Source organism: Bos indicus x Bos taurus, chromosome 14 (genome assembly GCF_003369695.1).
Source record: "Bos indicus x Bos taurus breed Angus x Brahman F1 hybrid chromosome 14, Bos_hybrid_MaternalHap_v2.0, whole genome shotgun sequence".
Classification (NCBI taxonomy): Eukaryota; Metazoa; Chordata; class Mammalia; order Artiodactyla; family Bovidae; genus Bos; species Bos indicus x Bos taurus.
In genome coordinates, this window is record NC_040089.1 from 37,419,940 (window position 1) to 37,436,146 (window position 16,207).

Below are 16,207 nucleotides of genomic sequence, written 5' to 3' on the forward strand. Positions count from 1 at the left end.
CATGGGATTGTCCTGGCAAAATACTGGAGTGGCTTGCCATTTTCTCCTCCAGGGGATCTTCCTGGCCCAGAAATCAAAGCCAAGTCTCCTGAGCAGAATGAAATAAATTAGATCTCAATAAAGATAATGCTATGAAACTGCTGCACTCAATATGCCAACAAATTTGGAAAACTCAGCAGTGGCCACAGGACTGGAAAAGGTCAGGTTGCATTCCAATCTCAAGGAAAGGCAATGCCAAAGATTGCTCAAACTACCGCACAACTGCACTCATCTCACGCTAGTAAAGTGATGCTTAAAATTCTCCAAGCCAGGCTTCAGCAATACGTGAACCGTGAACTTCCTGATGTTCAAGCTGGTTTTAGAAAAGGCAGAGAAAACAGAGATCAAATTGCCAACATCCACTGGATCATGGAAAAAGCAAGAGAGTTCCAGAAAAACATCTATTTCGGCTTTATTGACTATGCCAAAGCCTTTGACTGCGTGGATCACAATAAACTGTGGAAAATTCTGAAAGACATAGGAATACCAGACCACCTGACTTGCCTCTTGAGAAATCTGTATGCAGATCAGAAAGCAACAGTTAGAATTGGACACGGAACAACAGACTGGTTCCAAATAGGAAAAGGAGTACGTCAAGGCTGTATATTGTCACCCTGCTTATTTAACTTCTATGCAGAGTACATCATGAGAAACGCTGGGCTGGAGGAAGCACAAGCTGGAATCAAGACTGCCAGGAGAAATATCAATAACCTCAGATATGCAGATGACACCACCCTTATGGCAGAAAGTGAAGAGGAACTAAAGAGCCTCTTGATGAAAGTCACAGAGAAGAGTGAAAAAGTTGGCTTAAAACTCAACATTCAGAAAACTAAGATCATCGCATCTGGTCCCATCACTTTATGGCAGACAGCTGGGGAAACAGTGAAAACAGTGGCTGACTTTATTTTTTGGGGCTCCAAAATCACCACAGATGGTGACTGCAGCCATAAAATAAAACGATGCTTACTCCTTGGAAGGAAAGTTATGACCAACCTAGACAGCATATTAAAAAGCAGAGACATTACTTTGCCAAATAAGGTCCGTCTAGTCAAGGCTATGGTTATTCCAGTGGTCATGTACGGATATGAGAATTGGACTCTAAACAAAGCTTTGCGCCAAAGACTTGATGGTTTTGAACTGTGGTGTTGGAGAAGACTCTTGAGAGTCCCTTGGACTGCAAGGAGATCCAACCAGTCCATCCTAAAGGAGATCAGTCCTGGGTGTTCATTGGAAGGACTGATGTCGAAGCTGAAAGTCCAGTCCTTTGGCCACCTGATGCAAAGAGCTGACTCATTTGAAAAGACCCTGGTGCTGGGAAAGATTGAGGGCAGGAGGAGAAGGGGACGACAGAGGATGAGATGGCTGGATGGCATCACTGACTCAATGGACATGGGTTTAGGTGAACTCTGGGAGTTGGTGATGGACAGGGAGGCCCGGTGTGCTGCAGTCCATGGGGTCGCAAAGAGTCGGACATGACTGAGTGACTGAACTGAACTGAATGCTTAAAAAAAAAAAAGAAAGAAAACGAAAAACACGGGATTTTAAACCTGCTGCATCGAAGATCAGACAAGATCAGGGTGGTATGGCCGGAGACTAAACATGCTGCTTTCAGGACAAATGCAGCCAGTCTAAAACTTCCAACAACCCGAAACACGTGAAGTGACGTGTTGCACATGGCACACACGGTACAGGTAACCCCTAGGAGTTTGTCTAAAGAGAGAAAGGCTGAGTTTCCATGCCAGAGGAGAATTCCTGAGATAGAAGAAAAAACATTTTCAACAGTTTATTCACGTAGAAGTCTGGTAAGCTGTCTGAACAGACAGTTTTGATGTAAACTTTGCTGTTCTGGTTCTTTGCACAGGACACAAGCGTAATCACAGGTGAAATTTTTCAAGGCCACACTCTTAACTGTCCTTGTTTATTTAATATGCAGTACAAGCCTGAGGAGGAAATGGACATTTCAAGCTTTTTTAATGCAGCTAAATAGGTTCTGAAAACTTAAGAGTCTTTAAACTTTTCAGAGTTGAAAACCTATTTTTGGGGGGCCAAGGGAGTTGCAAATAGCTGATAAACTATCTAACACAGATGTGACAAGAAAATTGAATACAATGAATTTGAAACCAAAGGGAATAAAGGGTTTTGCTAATTTGTTTTTTTAAACAATTTTTTCAGATTGAAAGTAGTCATTCAGATTAAACAACTGCACATATTCCCCATTACGTAAATCAAACTGAATAAAATGGAATTACAGACTTTCAAGAACAAGCTGTTTAATGGAAAAAAATTTAGAAAAGGATCTTAGATCTAATGTATGTGAACCACATCTGAAATTCTGAGTCTGCATAAGAAGCAGCTCTCAAGTGTCTCTAAATTTCCAAATACCCAACTATCTGTGTGGCTCAAATTCAAAAGCAGATGAGAGCTGAGAAAGAACTATGCTTTTGGAGGTAAGAACGCATTTCCCACATACAACCTAAAATTTTAAGCAAATCAACCTCTGGGTAACCTTTGGGTACTAAATGTATTATTTGTTCATAAAACTAATAAGATCTAAACTGAATGCTACCGAAAGTGATAATATAAAGGGTGGATATTAGCTAACTGTTTCTAATATGAAATTCATGTTACTTGTTATACCTGAGGACTTTAAACATCAAGCTCAGTACTCACTGACCTCACAGTACTAAGATCTTACACAACACAGGCATACTAATGTGTTCAGACTAACGCTCCACAAGTGATTAGAAAGTCAGACACTGAATATGGTATGTCAAGATAGGTCAAAATACAATATACATAGAATGAGCAATACAAAACAGGCTATAATTATAAAAGCCAATCTACAACATGGACACCAAGGTTTCTATAGGGACAATAAGAGGGAATGTGTTCTCTGATTAAAATTGCAAGTAGATGAGAATACTTACAGGGCAACTATAAAAACTGAACATACAAGTAGACAGTTTCATAAACTAAAATAATCTAATTATGAATAATATATATGACATAGATAGTCTAGCATATATGATAAATATTTGACAAAAGTGGTTGGGGACAAGAATTTTAAAATAGTTTTCAATTCAATTCTCCCCTTTTTAGTCATCTCATATGGATCAGTGGAATGAATATTAATAGTTTTCACAAAGCAGTGTGAGAATCAGACCACAGAAAGATGAAGACACTATTTGCTACAATGTTTCTAAAGCTTTACAATCAAGGCAAGTATATTTTTTAGCACCTTTAAAATAGGTCCAAAATATGGCCACTTTCACAACCTCCATGGTTACCCTTCTGGTCCAAATCACCATCACCTCTCACCTGGGTCAATGTCATCGCTTATCTGGCCTCCCTAAAACCGTGTGCTTCCACATCTCATCAAATAAAATTTTCAGTGAATGGGGAATTTCACAACCACTTGTCCAGAGCAATGGACCTCAGCAAAGTTTTGCTATCAGAAAAATCTTCAAATCTATATGTACATTAAGCTCTGAGTACTGGACCCTTTATAATTATTTTATAACCATATAGATAATATGATTAAAATAACTTTAAAATCATTTAAAAGTATTACTGGACTTCCAGTGCTCTGTCATTTTCTCAATCATGGGTAACAGAACATATAACTTCTATGACATGGGAGGGACCATAAAATTAACTGATGTTAAAAGGGGATCTTCGTATTTCAAAGGACTGGAACAACTGCCCTAGGGTTTCCACATCATTCTACATGTAGTCTTTAATTTTCCGAAATAACATTACTTAATGAATTTTTTGTTGCTGATTAGTTGCTAAGTCGTGTCCAACTGCTTTGCCACCCCATGGACTGTAGCCCACTAGGCTCTTCTGTCCATGAGATTTCCCAGGCAAGAATATTGGAGTAGGTTGCCATTTCCTTTCCCAAGGAACCTTCCCAACCCAGGGATTGAACCTGCATCTCCTACATTTAGCAGGTAGATTCTTTACCACTGAGCCAATTAATGAATAAGCAGATATTTTCCATATTGGTATTCACATCTAATCAGCAGAATGGGAGAAAAGTAAATTGGGTTTGATTCTTGATTGTTCTAATAACTAGCTTTTAAACCATAAACAAGACAATTCACTTCTACAGGCTTCAATTCCCTCACATTAAAGGAGGATGAATCTATTTCCTCTATTTCATTGAGCTGTTTCAAGATAGAATCAGAATGAAAGTTACATTAATAAAGTATGATGCAAATACTACAATACAATAGAAGGCATGGAGGTTAATGTGTGGCTGAAATGCTTCAGTTCAGACTTGACCATAAAGAGACTGGACTGTTAAGCTTGACTCCACAGGAAGTAAGAACCATCACAGGATTTACTGAGAAGGGTGAGGATGGTGGTGGTGGATGTATGTGGGAAAACCAATGAGGTAATGGCACCTTTAAAGAAACCCAACAGCAATGTGAGAGGATCTCTAGGAGTGGGAAGAATTAAAGGCTACTCTGTAATAGTCCAAACGAAAACTATAAACTTGGACCACACAGCACTGATGATAACTTAAGAAAAGTGATCAGACTGCCTTACGTCTGTGAAAGGATCTGAAAAACCACACTTAAGAATGAGGGAAAGGAAAGAAATTTAACACAAGAAGATGGGTGAACAGAAACCAGAGAGAGAATTCTCTTATTTTGTTATTAGGAAAAAAACTGAGTTTATTAGCTGTGTTAAATTTGGGATGTCAGGAGGTGTTCAAGTAGAGCTGCCCAACAAGGGCATGAAATTAAACCTCAAAAGGAAGAGAATGTAAACAGAGCTGGAAATCTGGGAGTTGGTGGCTTAAGATGGTTAAAGACATTAAAGTGTGAGAAGAATAAAGAAGCTGCTGCTAAGTTGCGTCAGTCGTGTCCGACTCTGTGCGACCCCATAGACGGCAGCCCACCAGGCTCCCCCGTCCCTGGGATTCTCCAGGCAAGAACACTGGAGTGGGTTGCCATTTCCTTCTCCAATGCATGAAAGTGAAAAGTGAAAGTGAAGTCGCTCAGTCGTGTCCGACTCCTAACGACCCCATGGACTGCAGCCTACCAGGCTCCTCCGTCCATAGTATTTTCCAGGCAAGAGTACTGGAGTGGGGTGCCATTGCCTTCTCCGATAAAGAAGCTAGAGGACACCAAAATCAGACCAGTAAGCAGGAGTGAAATCAGGGAAGAGGATAACGAATACAATCTGATAGGATTTATGACGAAGGCTCTCACAAAAATATTAAAGATGAAATTCAAATGATGCTTAAGTTTGACATTTGATTTAGAATGAAGAACACAGTTTTAGAGAATACCTTAGACCTAGTTTCATGGTTAGAGAATTTTTTTTTTTTTTTTTAAGATTTGTGAGTTTCCACAGTTAACCTTCTCCAGTATTCCCTAAGGCAAAGTTTCTGATTCCATGATTCCTATTCTTCCTTCACAGGCCTTGAAGGGATTTAGCTGAAGTGAGGTAGAGGAACAGGTTGAGAACAGTGGATACCTCACTGCCTTCAAGCAAAAACAGTTAAGATGATGCTGATAAGCCAAAGGCAACAACAGAAAGTGAAGATTATTTTCTGAAGAGAAGGAATACATTTGGTTTCTGATTACAGTTGATGTGTGGTTATTACAGAAACCCAGAGATCACGACAAGACACATTTCTTCACTTTTTTTAGAAAAACATAAAAATGAGCCCCCAACATCTTACTTTTCTGCTCACATAGAAACTTCAGAACTCAAGGAATCAGTTTCCATTTAATACTATGCCTTGAAACAATTATCTTTTTAACTACAGCACAATACAAAAGTTGACTTCCATCTATACTCCCACATGGCTAAAAGAAGATTAAGCTATTTGTGTCACTACTTAAAGTAGTGACATTTTCTTTCCTTGGGCTCCAAAATCACTGTGGACGGTGATAGCAGCCACAAAATTAAAAAGAAAAGTTTAGCGTGTTAAAAAGCAGAGACATCACTTTGCCGTCAAAAGTCCATTTAGTCAAAGCTACGGTCTTTCCAGTAGTCATGTACAGATATGAGAGTTGGATCATAAAGAAGGCTGAGCGCCGAAGAACTGATGCTTTCAAACTGTGGTGCCAGAGAAGACTCTTCAGAGTCCTTGGACACAAGGACATCAAATCAGTCAATCCTCAAGGAAATCAACCCTGAATATTCATTGGAAGGACTGATGGTGAAGTTGAAACTCCAGTACTTTGGCCACATTGGAAAAGACCCTGATGCTGCGAAAGATTGAGGGCAGGAGGAGAAGGGGGTGAGGAGAGAGAAGATAGTTTGATGGCATCATTGACTCAATGGAGATGAGCTTGAGCAAACTCTGGGAGATAGGGAAGGACAGGGAAGCCTGGCATGCTGCAGTTCATGGGGTTGCAAAAAGTAGGACAAGACCTAGCAAGTGAACAACAACTTAAAAGTAGCAATAAAATATCAATTTCCTCAAAAATAGCATATTTTAGCACTTATCAAGGAGAAGGCAATGGCACCCCACTCCAGTACTCTTGCCTGGAAAATCCCATGGACGGAGGAGCCTGGTAGGCTGCAGTCCATGGGGTCACTAAGAGTCGGACACGACTTCACTTTCACTTTTCACTTTCATGCACTGGAGAAGGAAATGGCAACCCACTCCAGTGTTCTTGCCTGGAGAATCCCAGGGATGGAGGAGCCTGGTGGGCTGCCATCTATGGGGTTGCACAGTCGGACACGACTGAAGCGACTTAGCAGCAGCAGCAGCACCTAACACACTGAATTTCAGGTAATTTGGGAAATTTCATGATCTACAACACCTGATCACCTAGCAGTGCTACACAGAATTAGTCACTGTCTTATCATTTAGCTACAAGTAACTCATTATCCATCTTACCAACCCAGAAAGCTGGAATTCATCCTAAATTCTCCTTTTCTCTAACCTCCAAGGATTAATCATTTACCACAGTTAAACAGCTCTCAAAAATTTTTATCTACCACCACTACCCTTTGTCCAAGTTTTCAGACATTAACTAAACTGACAGTGCTTCACACTAAAATGATCAAGTTTGGGGCTGATATCTAGATATTTAATATCTTAATATTTTGCCCTTGCAGTATTGAAAGGCTACAAGAGACAGCACGGCAATGAGAAATCAAAGAAGTGCTCCTTTCAAAACAGCACTTGCCTCTTAATGATGTCATTCTATCAATATCATCATCTTATCTAGAAAGACATGGCTCCAGCTACTCCAAAATGCGAAGTTCTCGAAAAACCTGTGGGCCTAGGGGTTAGATTTATGCCCTTTGGTCTACTTAACATGAATGGATCAGAAATAGTCTTAAGTTTTTAGAAGTACAAAAGCAGCAAAGCCTAATCTCAATACAGTAAATCTCAATACAGTAAATTGTCCATATGACCTCGATTATATTACAAATAAGATAAAGAAACAAATCTACTTAATATAATTGTAATGATTATAAGTTTTTACTTAGTCAAAAATCACGAATTTGGCATTTGTCTATAATCTAAAAATACAATAAAAATTTAAAAAGCAAAACAGTTACCTGAGGAGAGTCAAAAGGATATCGACTACTAAACTTAAATAGAAGTTGAAATTTTTCCCCTTCATATAAGGTACCTGGTGCACCTTCCATGTCTACAATCCACCTAGAATAGAAAAAAAAATTTAACTTCAGTTATAAAGGACTGGGGTGAGGAGGAAAAAGAACACCAGATACGCATCTATGCCAGGCAATGGGACAGGAGTCACCCATGTGTAACAACACACTTCATCCTCCCAACAGGAGTAGGTAGTAACACTCCTGGCCCTATTCCCTTCTCTGACACTCCTGGGTTAAAAAACTAGACCAAGGTCAGACAGCTAAAAAGGACAGAGCCAAGTTTTAACTCAGGTCCGGAAAAAAATAAAATAAAACTCAACTTTGGTGTACTGACACCAAAGTCTACACTCTTCTTACTCAATTTATGGTACCTTATTTTTTCAGACCATCTCTACAATTATGGAAAAGATTTTATAGATAAAGTCAAGCTAATCAACTGCTTTCCTGATATCAATTATTTTAGAAGCTATTAGTTTGAGAGAAGTTGATGTCAGCAATGACTACAGAAGCTGTCAGATCAATTTTCTCATGAGTATTCCAGAGACAGCTAACCAGGAAAAAGGAAGCTAAGCTGCCATCAGTCCACTTACTCTGATGGCTACTCAAGGCTCTAAAAGGCCTTTCCTTTGTCTCTCATTATGTTTCAACCGTTTAATAAAACCCAGAATAAATTTAGAAAGATGGTAATGATAACCCTGTATGCAAGACAGCAAAAGAGACACAGATGTATAGAACAGTCTTTTGGACTCTGTGGGAGAAGGAGAGGGTGGGATGATTTGGGAGAATGGCACTGAAACATGTATAATATAAGAAACGAATCGCCAGTCCAGGTTCGATGCAGGATACAGGGTGCTTGGGGCTGGTGCACTGGAACAACCCAGAGGGATGGTACAGGGAGGGAGGTGGGAGCACGTGTACACCCGTGGCGGTTTCATGTTGATGTATGGCAAAACCAATACAATATTGTAAAGTAATTAGCCTCCAATTAAAACAAATAAATTAAAAAAAACCCCAGAATAGATTTCTATGGCATCTATATAAGCTTACTTTATTTTCATATATAATAATCATGAATATAAATCTGTTTATAATAATATACTGCACACTATCTCCAATTATTTTAAAAAAAGAGGAACACAGTTTATTACAACATACATGACAGGGCAGATTTTAGAAGTAAAAATCTGAGTTTCTAATTACAACCATGCCACTTATAATTACTGTATACCTGGTCAATTCCTTAAATCCTATACTTTTCAGGTATAAAAATTTATTATATTAAATACAGGGAAGCAAAAAGAAGGTTGAGGATACACTGCTGGGCTACTATTGAGCACCTCACATATTATGGACTTCAGTTCAGTTGCTCAGTCGTGTCCGACTCTTTGCGACCCCATGAATCACAGCACGTCAGGCCTCCCTGTCCATCACCAACTCCAGGAGTTCACTCAAACTCAGGAATATATAAAATAGTAAATGTGGCTACTCTCTAAAAGTAACCAGGTTGGAACACATAGAGATCCTTAAAAGCATGACTATTCATTCTCAGAAGGCATGCTGAATACTTTACATGATATGTAAAGATAGAAAAGATATGACCACAGACTCAAGAGGCAGTATTTTACAGCAAAATTAGACAGTCCCTTAGTTAGCTGTGTGGCCCTCAGTACGCTCTTCTGTTTTAAGTACTTAAATTCTAAAATAGTTATTATAAAAAATTGTTAAAGTTAATAAAAAAGTCACCTTAAAGTTTTGTTAGAAAGATAAATGATATTGCATATGCAAAAAATTTAGTATATTCCTAACACCAGAACCAGTACATAGTAAATAAAATGCAATGCAAAAACTGCATTAAAAAGACAAAAACAAAAAACCTACTATCTTTAATAAAAACCAGGTCATTCCTCCTAATCAAACTTACAAGCTTTTGCACAGCAAAGGAAACCATTAACAAAATAAGACAACCTATGGGCTGGGAGAAAATATTTGCAAACAATGAGACTGCCAGGGGCTTAACTGCACCACGCCCGTGCCCCCCGCCCCCAGCAAAAAAGCAATGAGACTGATGGGGGTTTAACTTCCTCCCGCAAAAAAAGCAATCAAAAGATACGCAAAGACCTAAATAAACACTTCTTCAAGGAAGACACACAGATGAAAAGGAACATGAAAAGATGCTCCAAATTGCCAATTATTAGAAAAAAGGAAATCAAAATTATAATAAGATGTCACCTCATACAAGCCAGAAGGGCCATCATCAAAAAGTTTACAAATAAGAAATGTTGGGTGTGGAGAAAAGGGAATTCTCTTAAACTATTTCTGGGAATGTAAATCGGTACAGCCACTAAGGAAATAGTATGAAGTTTAGTTTCCTTAAAAAACTAAAAAAAGAACTACCAGATTCAGCAATCTCGCTCCTGGGCAAGTAGCTAGAAAAGATTAAAACTCTAACTCAAAAAAGATAAATGCATCCCAATGTTCATAGCAGCACTATTTACAACATCCAAAACATGGAAGTAACCTCGAAGCCTATCGACAGACCAATGAATAAAGATGATGTGGTATATCATCTATACATACCTCCTACACTGTTGGTGGGAATGTAATTTGGTAAAGCCACTTTGGAAAAAAGCATGGAGGTTCTGCACAAACTAAAAACAGGATTACTATAGGATCCAGCAATCCCACTCTGGGGAATATACCTGGACAAAACCATTATTCAAAAAGATACATGAACCACTATGTTCACAGCAGCACTGCTCACAACAGCCAAAACACAGAAACAACCTGGATGTCCATCGGCAGCTGAATGGATAAAGATGTGGTCCACGCATGCAACGGAATCCTATTCAGGCATAAATAAAAACAAGATGGTGCCATCTGCAGCAACATGGATACAACCAGAGATTATCATGGGCTTCCCTGGTGGCTCAGATGGTAAAGAACCAGGCCCCAGTGCAGGAGACCCAGGTTCGATACCTGGGTTGGGACAATCCCCTGGAGAAGGGAATGGCAACCCACTCCAGTATTCTTGCCTGGAGAACTCCATGGACAGAGGAGCCTGAGAGACCACAGTTCATGGAATCGCAAAGAGTCAGATGAGTGACTGAGTGACTAACACTTTCACTTTCATACTAAGTGAAGTAAGTCAGAAAGACAGATACCACATGGTATCACTTATATGTGGAATCTAAAATACGGCACAAGTGAACTTATCTATGAAACAGAAACAGACTCATAGATAAAGAGCACAGACATGGTGGGGGAGGGAGAGAGGGACTGGGAATCTGGGGTTGGCAGATGCAAACTGTTACATTCAGAATGGATAAGCAACAGGGTCCTAAAGTACAGTACAGGGAACTATACTCAATATCTGTGATAAATCAGAATGGAAAATAATATTAAAAAATGATATATATATGTGTGTAACTGATTCATTGTGCTGTACGGCAGAGATTGGCACAATATTATAAATCAACTATACTTCAATCAAAAAAAAATCAAAAAATAAAGATGTGGTACATGTATACAATGGAATATTATTCAGCCACAAAAAGGAATGAAATATTGCCATTTGTAGCAATATGGATGGACCTAAAGACCTAAAGATTATCATACTAAGTGAAGTCAGACAGAAAAAGACAAATATATGAAGGGAAAATTAGCTTTGCTGGATATATTAAGATAGGATATATACCAATACAGCCTCTCTCAAGAGTTTTCAAAGGCAATCATGACTACATAAAATTTTTGCCTTACATGATGACTATGGACTGTTAACTCGAGGGGTGCCATTTCAGTGAGAGACCACAACAGATCTAAGTCGATCTTTTAGTATCTCTGTTCCTTCCTTAGGAGAGCATAGAGGTCAAAGGATAGCATATTAGGTCAGAGAACATGATTCTAATATTTTTAAGGTCTTAATACATGCTACCAAACTGTCTTCCATAAAGCGTAATGGGCTTACTTCATCTTCCTTACCCATATCCCCCACTTCATAGGATCCCACTTCAACAATTTTTTTTTTCTTTTTGGCCACATTGCGCAGCCTATGGGATCTTAAGTTCCCAGTCCAGGGACTGAAACTGGGCCCTAGCAGTTGAGAGTTGTAAAGTCTTAACCACCAGACAGCCAAGGAATTCCCTCCATAGTTTTTTCAAACTAGGTTAGAAGTTATATCAAAACATTGCTCTTTCGCCTATCTCTGATTCCTCTAATATCTATCTTTTGTTTCAGCTTCTGCCCTGACCTGATTAAAGAAACTAAAGAACTCAACAGAAAAAGTATATTATTTTAAAATTAGTGTTTATTTCCTGTTAATTACATGCATCTCTTTTAACTAGATTAATATTTGGTTTGCAATTCACTTCATTCAAAAGATCCTTTCTTAATAATACTGTTCTTAAAGCTTAACTCCTGTCTTAATCACTGACTCCAAATGTCATGGTCAAAGGTAACCAAAAATTGTTTCTTCTGAAAATAAGTATGTCCCTGTTGTGTGAGTTTTGGTTATTCCTGCTCTCTGGTCTCTGTATCACTAAATATTTGAATTGTTCAATTTGTTCTACAAGTTGGTTTACAGGAAATTTTTATCTTGTTGGTTTATACCCCTTTTCATTTTAGGGTTTTTTCCTTTCTTTTTTAAGGACAGAGTCAATTACTTAAAAATCTCCCATTTTACTACATTTACCTTTTTCCAATGGAACTGTTAAATCAAAGGAGTGATAAGGACAGACCAAATAGTCAGTTGTGAAATCTTAGGATGATACTTTCAAAAACATTTCAAACTAATTCAAATGCTCATTTTCAAGAGGGGGAATGCTCTCTTTTTAAAATGCTCATTGTAAAGGAACCTGTATCTCTCTACTATTCTTGGCACATATCTGGGAAGAAACTTCTGCTCCACTCCCAAGGAAGGAGCTGAATCAGAGGATACTTCTGTGTCCTTCTCCTACCCTTCACATTTCATCCTCATACAAGTCTCTAATTTATCAAATGAGAATGCTGAGGGTGTGACATTCTCTTAGCTAACGCTGCTATAAAGAAAGCAACCATGCTGTATGTTCAGGGGACAAGGACAGAGGTGCGCCTCTTGACAGTTTATTCACTTCAGTTCAGTTCAATCGCTCAGTTGTGTCCAACTCCTCATGACCCCATGAACCAGAGCACACCAGGCCTCCCTGTCCATCACCAACTCCTGCAATCCACCCAAACCCATGTCCATCAAGTCGGTGATGCCATCCAACCATTTCATTCTCTGTCATCCCCTTCTCCTTCTGCCCTCAATCTTTCCCAGCACCAGGGTCTTTTCAAATGAGTCAGCTCTTCGCATCAGGTGGCTAAAGTTCACTTCAGAGCCTCAAATGTTTTTGAAAAATCTGATAAATAACCTCATACCAAACTACTCTATCACAGGTGAAGAATACTCCCTAACAAAGTCAGGCTAAAGTTTTTAACACGCTACTTCATCAGCAGGAAACTTTCATAAAACAAAACTGTGTTTTTAAATGCACAGAATAAGATATGTTTACTGTATTTACTTCTCAGTGGGAGAGAATCAGATAAAATATGAAAATAATTCTGACACACAGAAAATAATTCTGTATTTTTAAAATGAGTATATATTCATACTTACATTGATAACAAAAGAAAAACAAGTACTTTAAAACTTAAAATACTTACTGTGTAATTGAATTTTGAACACTCTTTTCATTTAAAGTCATTCCAGGAGGTGGGTCATTCTGCAAAGCCAACAGTTCTTTCTGTAGTCGTTTCTTAAAAAAAAAAAAAAAAGAGTATCATTAATAACTTTGTACTTTTTTTTTCTTACAACATAATATCCTTGTAGTCATAAAGTCTGAAATCCTTGATTAAATTTCCTCCAAATGCTCGTGCCTTTTCCTTTATAAACCCCTTACATCTATATATTTTATATGCCTGACTCTCACATTTTTTACTGCTTTCCTATAATTCACAATTATTAAATTATTTCTAAATATATTTGTAACCATTGATGCTATAAGATAGTTACCAAGTTATAAGGTTATAAATGCTTAAAAGTTTTAGCAGGGCTTCCTTTACTGGTTTTCAATGATAAAAATCATAGTTTTCCATAACTCTTAAAGAATGCATCATTTCAGACAAATAGGTTTTCCAGAAGAACTATAGAAAACGTCTTTTGAAAAAGTTTAAAATAATTTAAATTTTCAGCTATTTGTCTTCTTAAAACAGTATCATCCACATATAATTTAATCTTTCAACACCAGAATATATCAGAGCCTGAGATTACATAAAGTTATTTTTTTCACACATTAGATGCCCTGAAATGGCTATGTATTTGCATTCTATTTTGTATAGCTTTTATTGTTCAATTCTTCCCTTATTATTATCACTCGACATTCTTTTTCAGGACACAACAAAGCAAAATAAAAACCACAACAGTCCATAATTTATGGGTTTAAAAGCAAAATAACCGTTATTAGAAGTGCATGCAACATTATAAAGATTCTTAGTGAATATCTTTTTTTTGGATTAAAGTACACAAGCAGGATTTCCTTGGTGGTCCAGTGGTTAAGAATCAGCCTGCCAATGCAGAGAACATGGGTTTTGATCCCTGCCCCAGGGAGATCCCACATGCTGTGGGGCAACTAAGCCCATGTGCCACAACTACTGAGCCTGTGCACCCTAGAGCCCATGCTCCACAGGACAATCCACCAAAATGAGAAGCCTGAGCACCACGAGAGAGAGCCTGAGCGCAGCAATGAAGACCCAGCACAGCCACTAATTACAAGTTTGTTTAAAAATAAATAAAATTGTACATAGTAAGTGTTCAGGAAAGAAAAAAAAGCAAGCACACAAGCATGGATTCCTATTCAGAACTTCAAACAACTCTACTTAAAAACTAGTTTCTGATTTTTCAAAATAGTGGAATATCACTATCAATATATCAATGTTTGTAGTTTTCTAGATCTTTTCAATTCATAACATCTTTCAATAAGCCTACCAACATCTAACACCTCTAGAGATTAGAGAACTCCTCCCTTTTTTGTTGAGACTCAATGGCTCCTTTACTTGGCAAAAGTGAAAACTTTTCCTCAAATGGTACAATACCAAAATTGCTAGCAACAAAGAAAATAAGATATTAACTGCAGTTTCTGATCTCAGTTGCCTTCCAAAACGCAAAATTACAAACTGAAAATTAGTTTAGAAAATTTTTAATTATCGAAAACTTAGAAATAAAGCTGCCTAAACAATGTTTTGAATAAAGAGGGAATATATTTGTGAAAAGTGTCTATGTAGAAGAGGGTTTTTAATTTACTTAACAGGGGCTTCCCTGGTGGCTCAAGACTAAAGACTCTGCCTGCAGTGCAGGAGACCTGGGTTTGATCCCTGGGTCAGGAAGATCCCCTGGAGAAGGAAACGGCAACCCACTCCAGCACTCCTGCCTGGGAAATCCCAGGAACAGAGGGGCCTGGCAGGCTACATATAGTTCATGGGGTTGTAAAGAATCGGACAGGACTGTGCGTTTAACACTTTTCACTTTCAATTAAAGTCAACAAATCCTGTAGGTTTTGTGATTAAGTCAATTTTCAAAAACACTAGAGTGAAAAAAAAAAAAGGTTTTGCTTTTTTTTTAAAGCAGGAATTCTAAGACGTCTGATATACTAACTTGCATGACGATTCTCTAAGGGGAGGAAGATAACATACAGGTTTCCAAAGTAATGGAATCCTCTCAGTGTAGGGCATCTTGGGCAAGTCTTGTTTCAATGACCACAGTTTGGGAAACAATGCTGTGGAAATCCTCCAGACCTTGAGAACTTCATATAAAACAGGGAAGACAGCCCTTGTCCACGAATCAGGATACAAAAGAAGGTCAACTTGCATAACCAGCTACCAAAAGAAACAGGATACAAAGGCAAGCTAAGAAGAATTGCCTTGGTGTAATTATCCCTAAAAGACAACATGACCAGTGCTGAAGAAAAAGAAAAGTTCTTCCTACCCCAATACTACTACTCGGAGAAGGCAATGGCACCCCACTCCAGTACTCTTGCCTGGAAAATCCCATGGATGGAGGAGCCTGGAAGGCTGCAGTCCATGGGGTCTCTGAGGGTCGGACACGACTGAGTGACTTCCCTTTCACTTTTCACTTTCATGCATTGGAGAAGGAAATGGCAACCCACTCCAGTGTTCTTGCCTGGAGAATCCCAGGGACGGGGGAGCCTGGTGGGCTGCCGTCTATGGGGTCGCACAGGGTCGGACACGACTGAAGTGACTTAGCAGTAGCAGTAATACTACTACTTGTATGTCCACAAAGAAAGGGGCCTGTGGTAGCCAAACTCCAAGACAATCTCCAAGTAACTGCTTCCTGGTAGTCACATCCTCCCACACAGTACCAGAGTTGGTCAGTGTAACCAATACAATACAGCAGAAAGGAAGGTATGTCATTCCCAAGATTAGGTTATAAAAGATTGTGATTTATGTCTTGGTTGTTCTCTCTAGAATCACTTGCCATACTGTGAACAACCCAATTCAGAGGTCAGCAGGGTAGGTTAGGGCCTCCTGCCAATAACCACGTGTC

At 38.6% G+C, this 16,207-nt stretch overlaps 1 protein-coding gene across 1 annotated transcript in view; it reads right to left on the reverse strand.

Annotated features, from left to right (window-relative positions):
* The window catches only part of UBE2W (ubiquitin conjugating enzyme E2 W), a 67,746-nt gene that overhangs the window by 23,752 nt on the left and 27,787 nt on the right, over positions 1-16,207 (reverse strand). Inside the window, exons 2-3 of the mRNA XM_027561201.1 lie at positions 13,312-13,403; positions 7,576-7,678 (exon numbers count right to left, since the gene is read on the reverse strand). Of these exons, the coding sequence (XP_027417002.1) occupies positions 7,576-7,678; positions 13,312-13,403 (195 nt within the window). The remainder of the gene's footprint in view (positions 1-7,575; positions 7,679-13,311; positions 13,404-16,207) is intronic.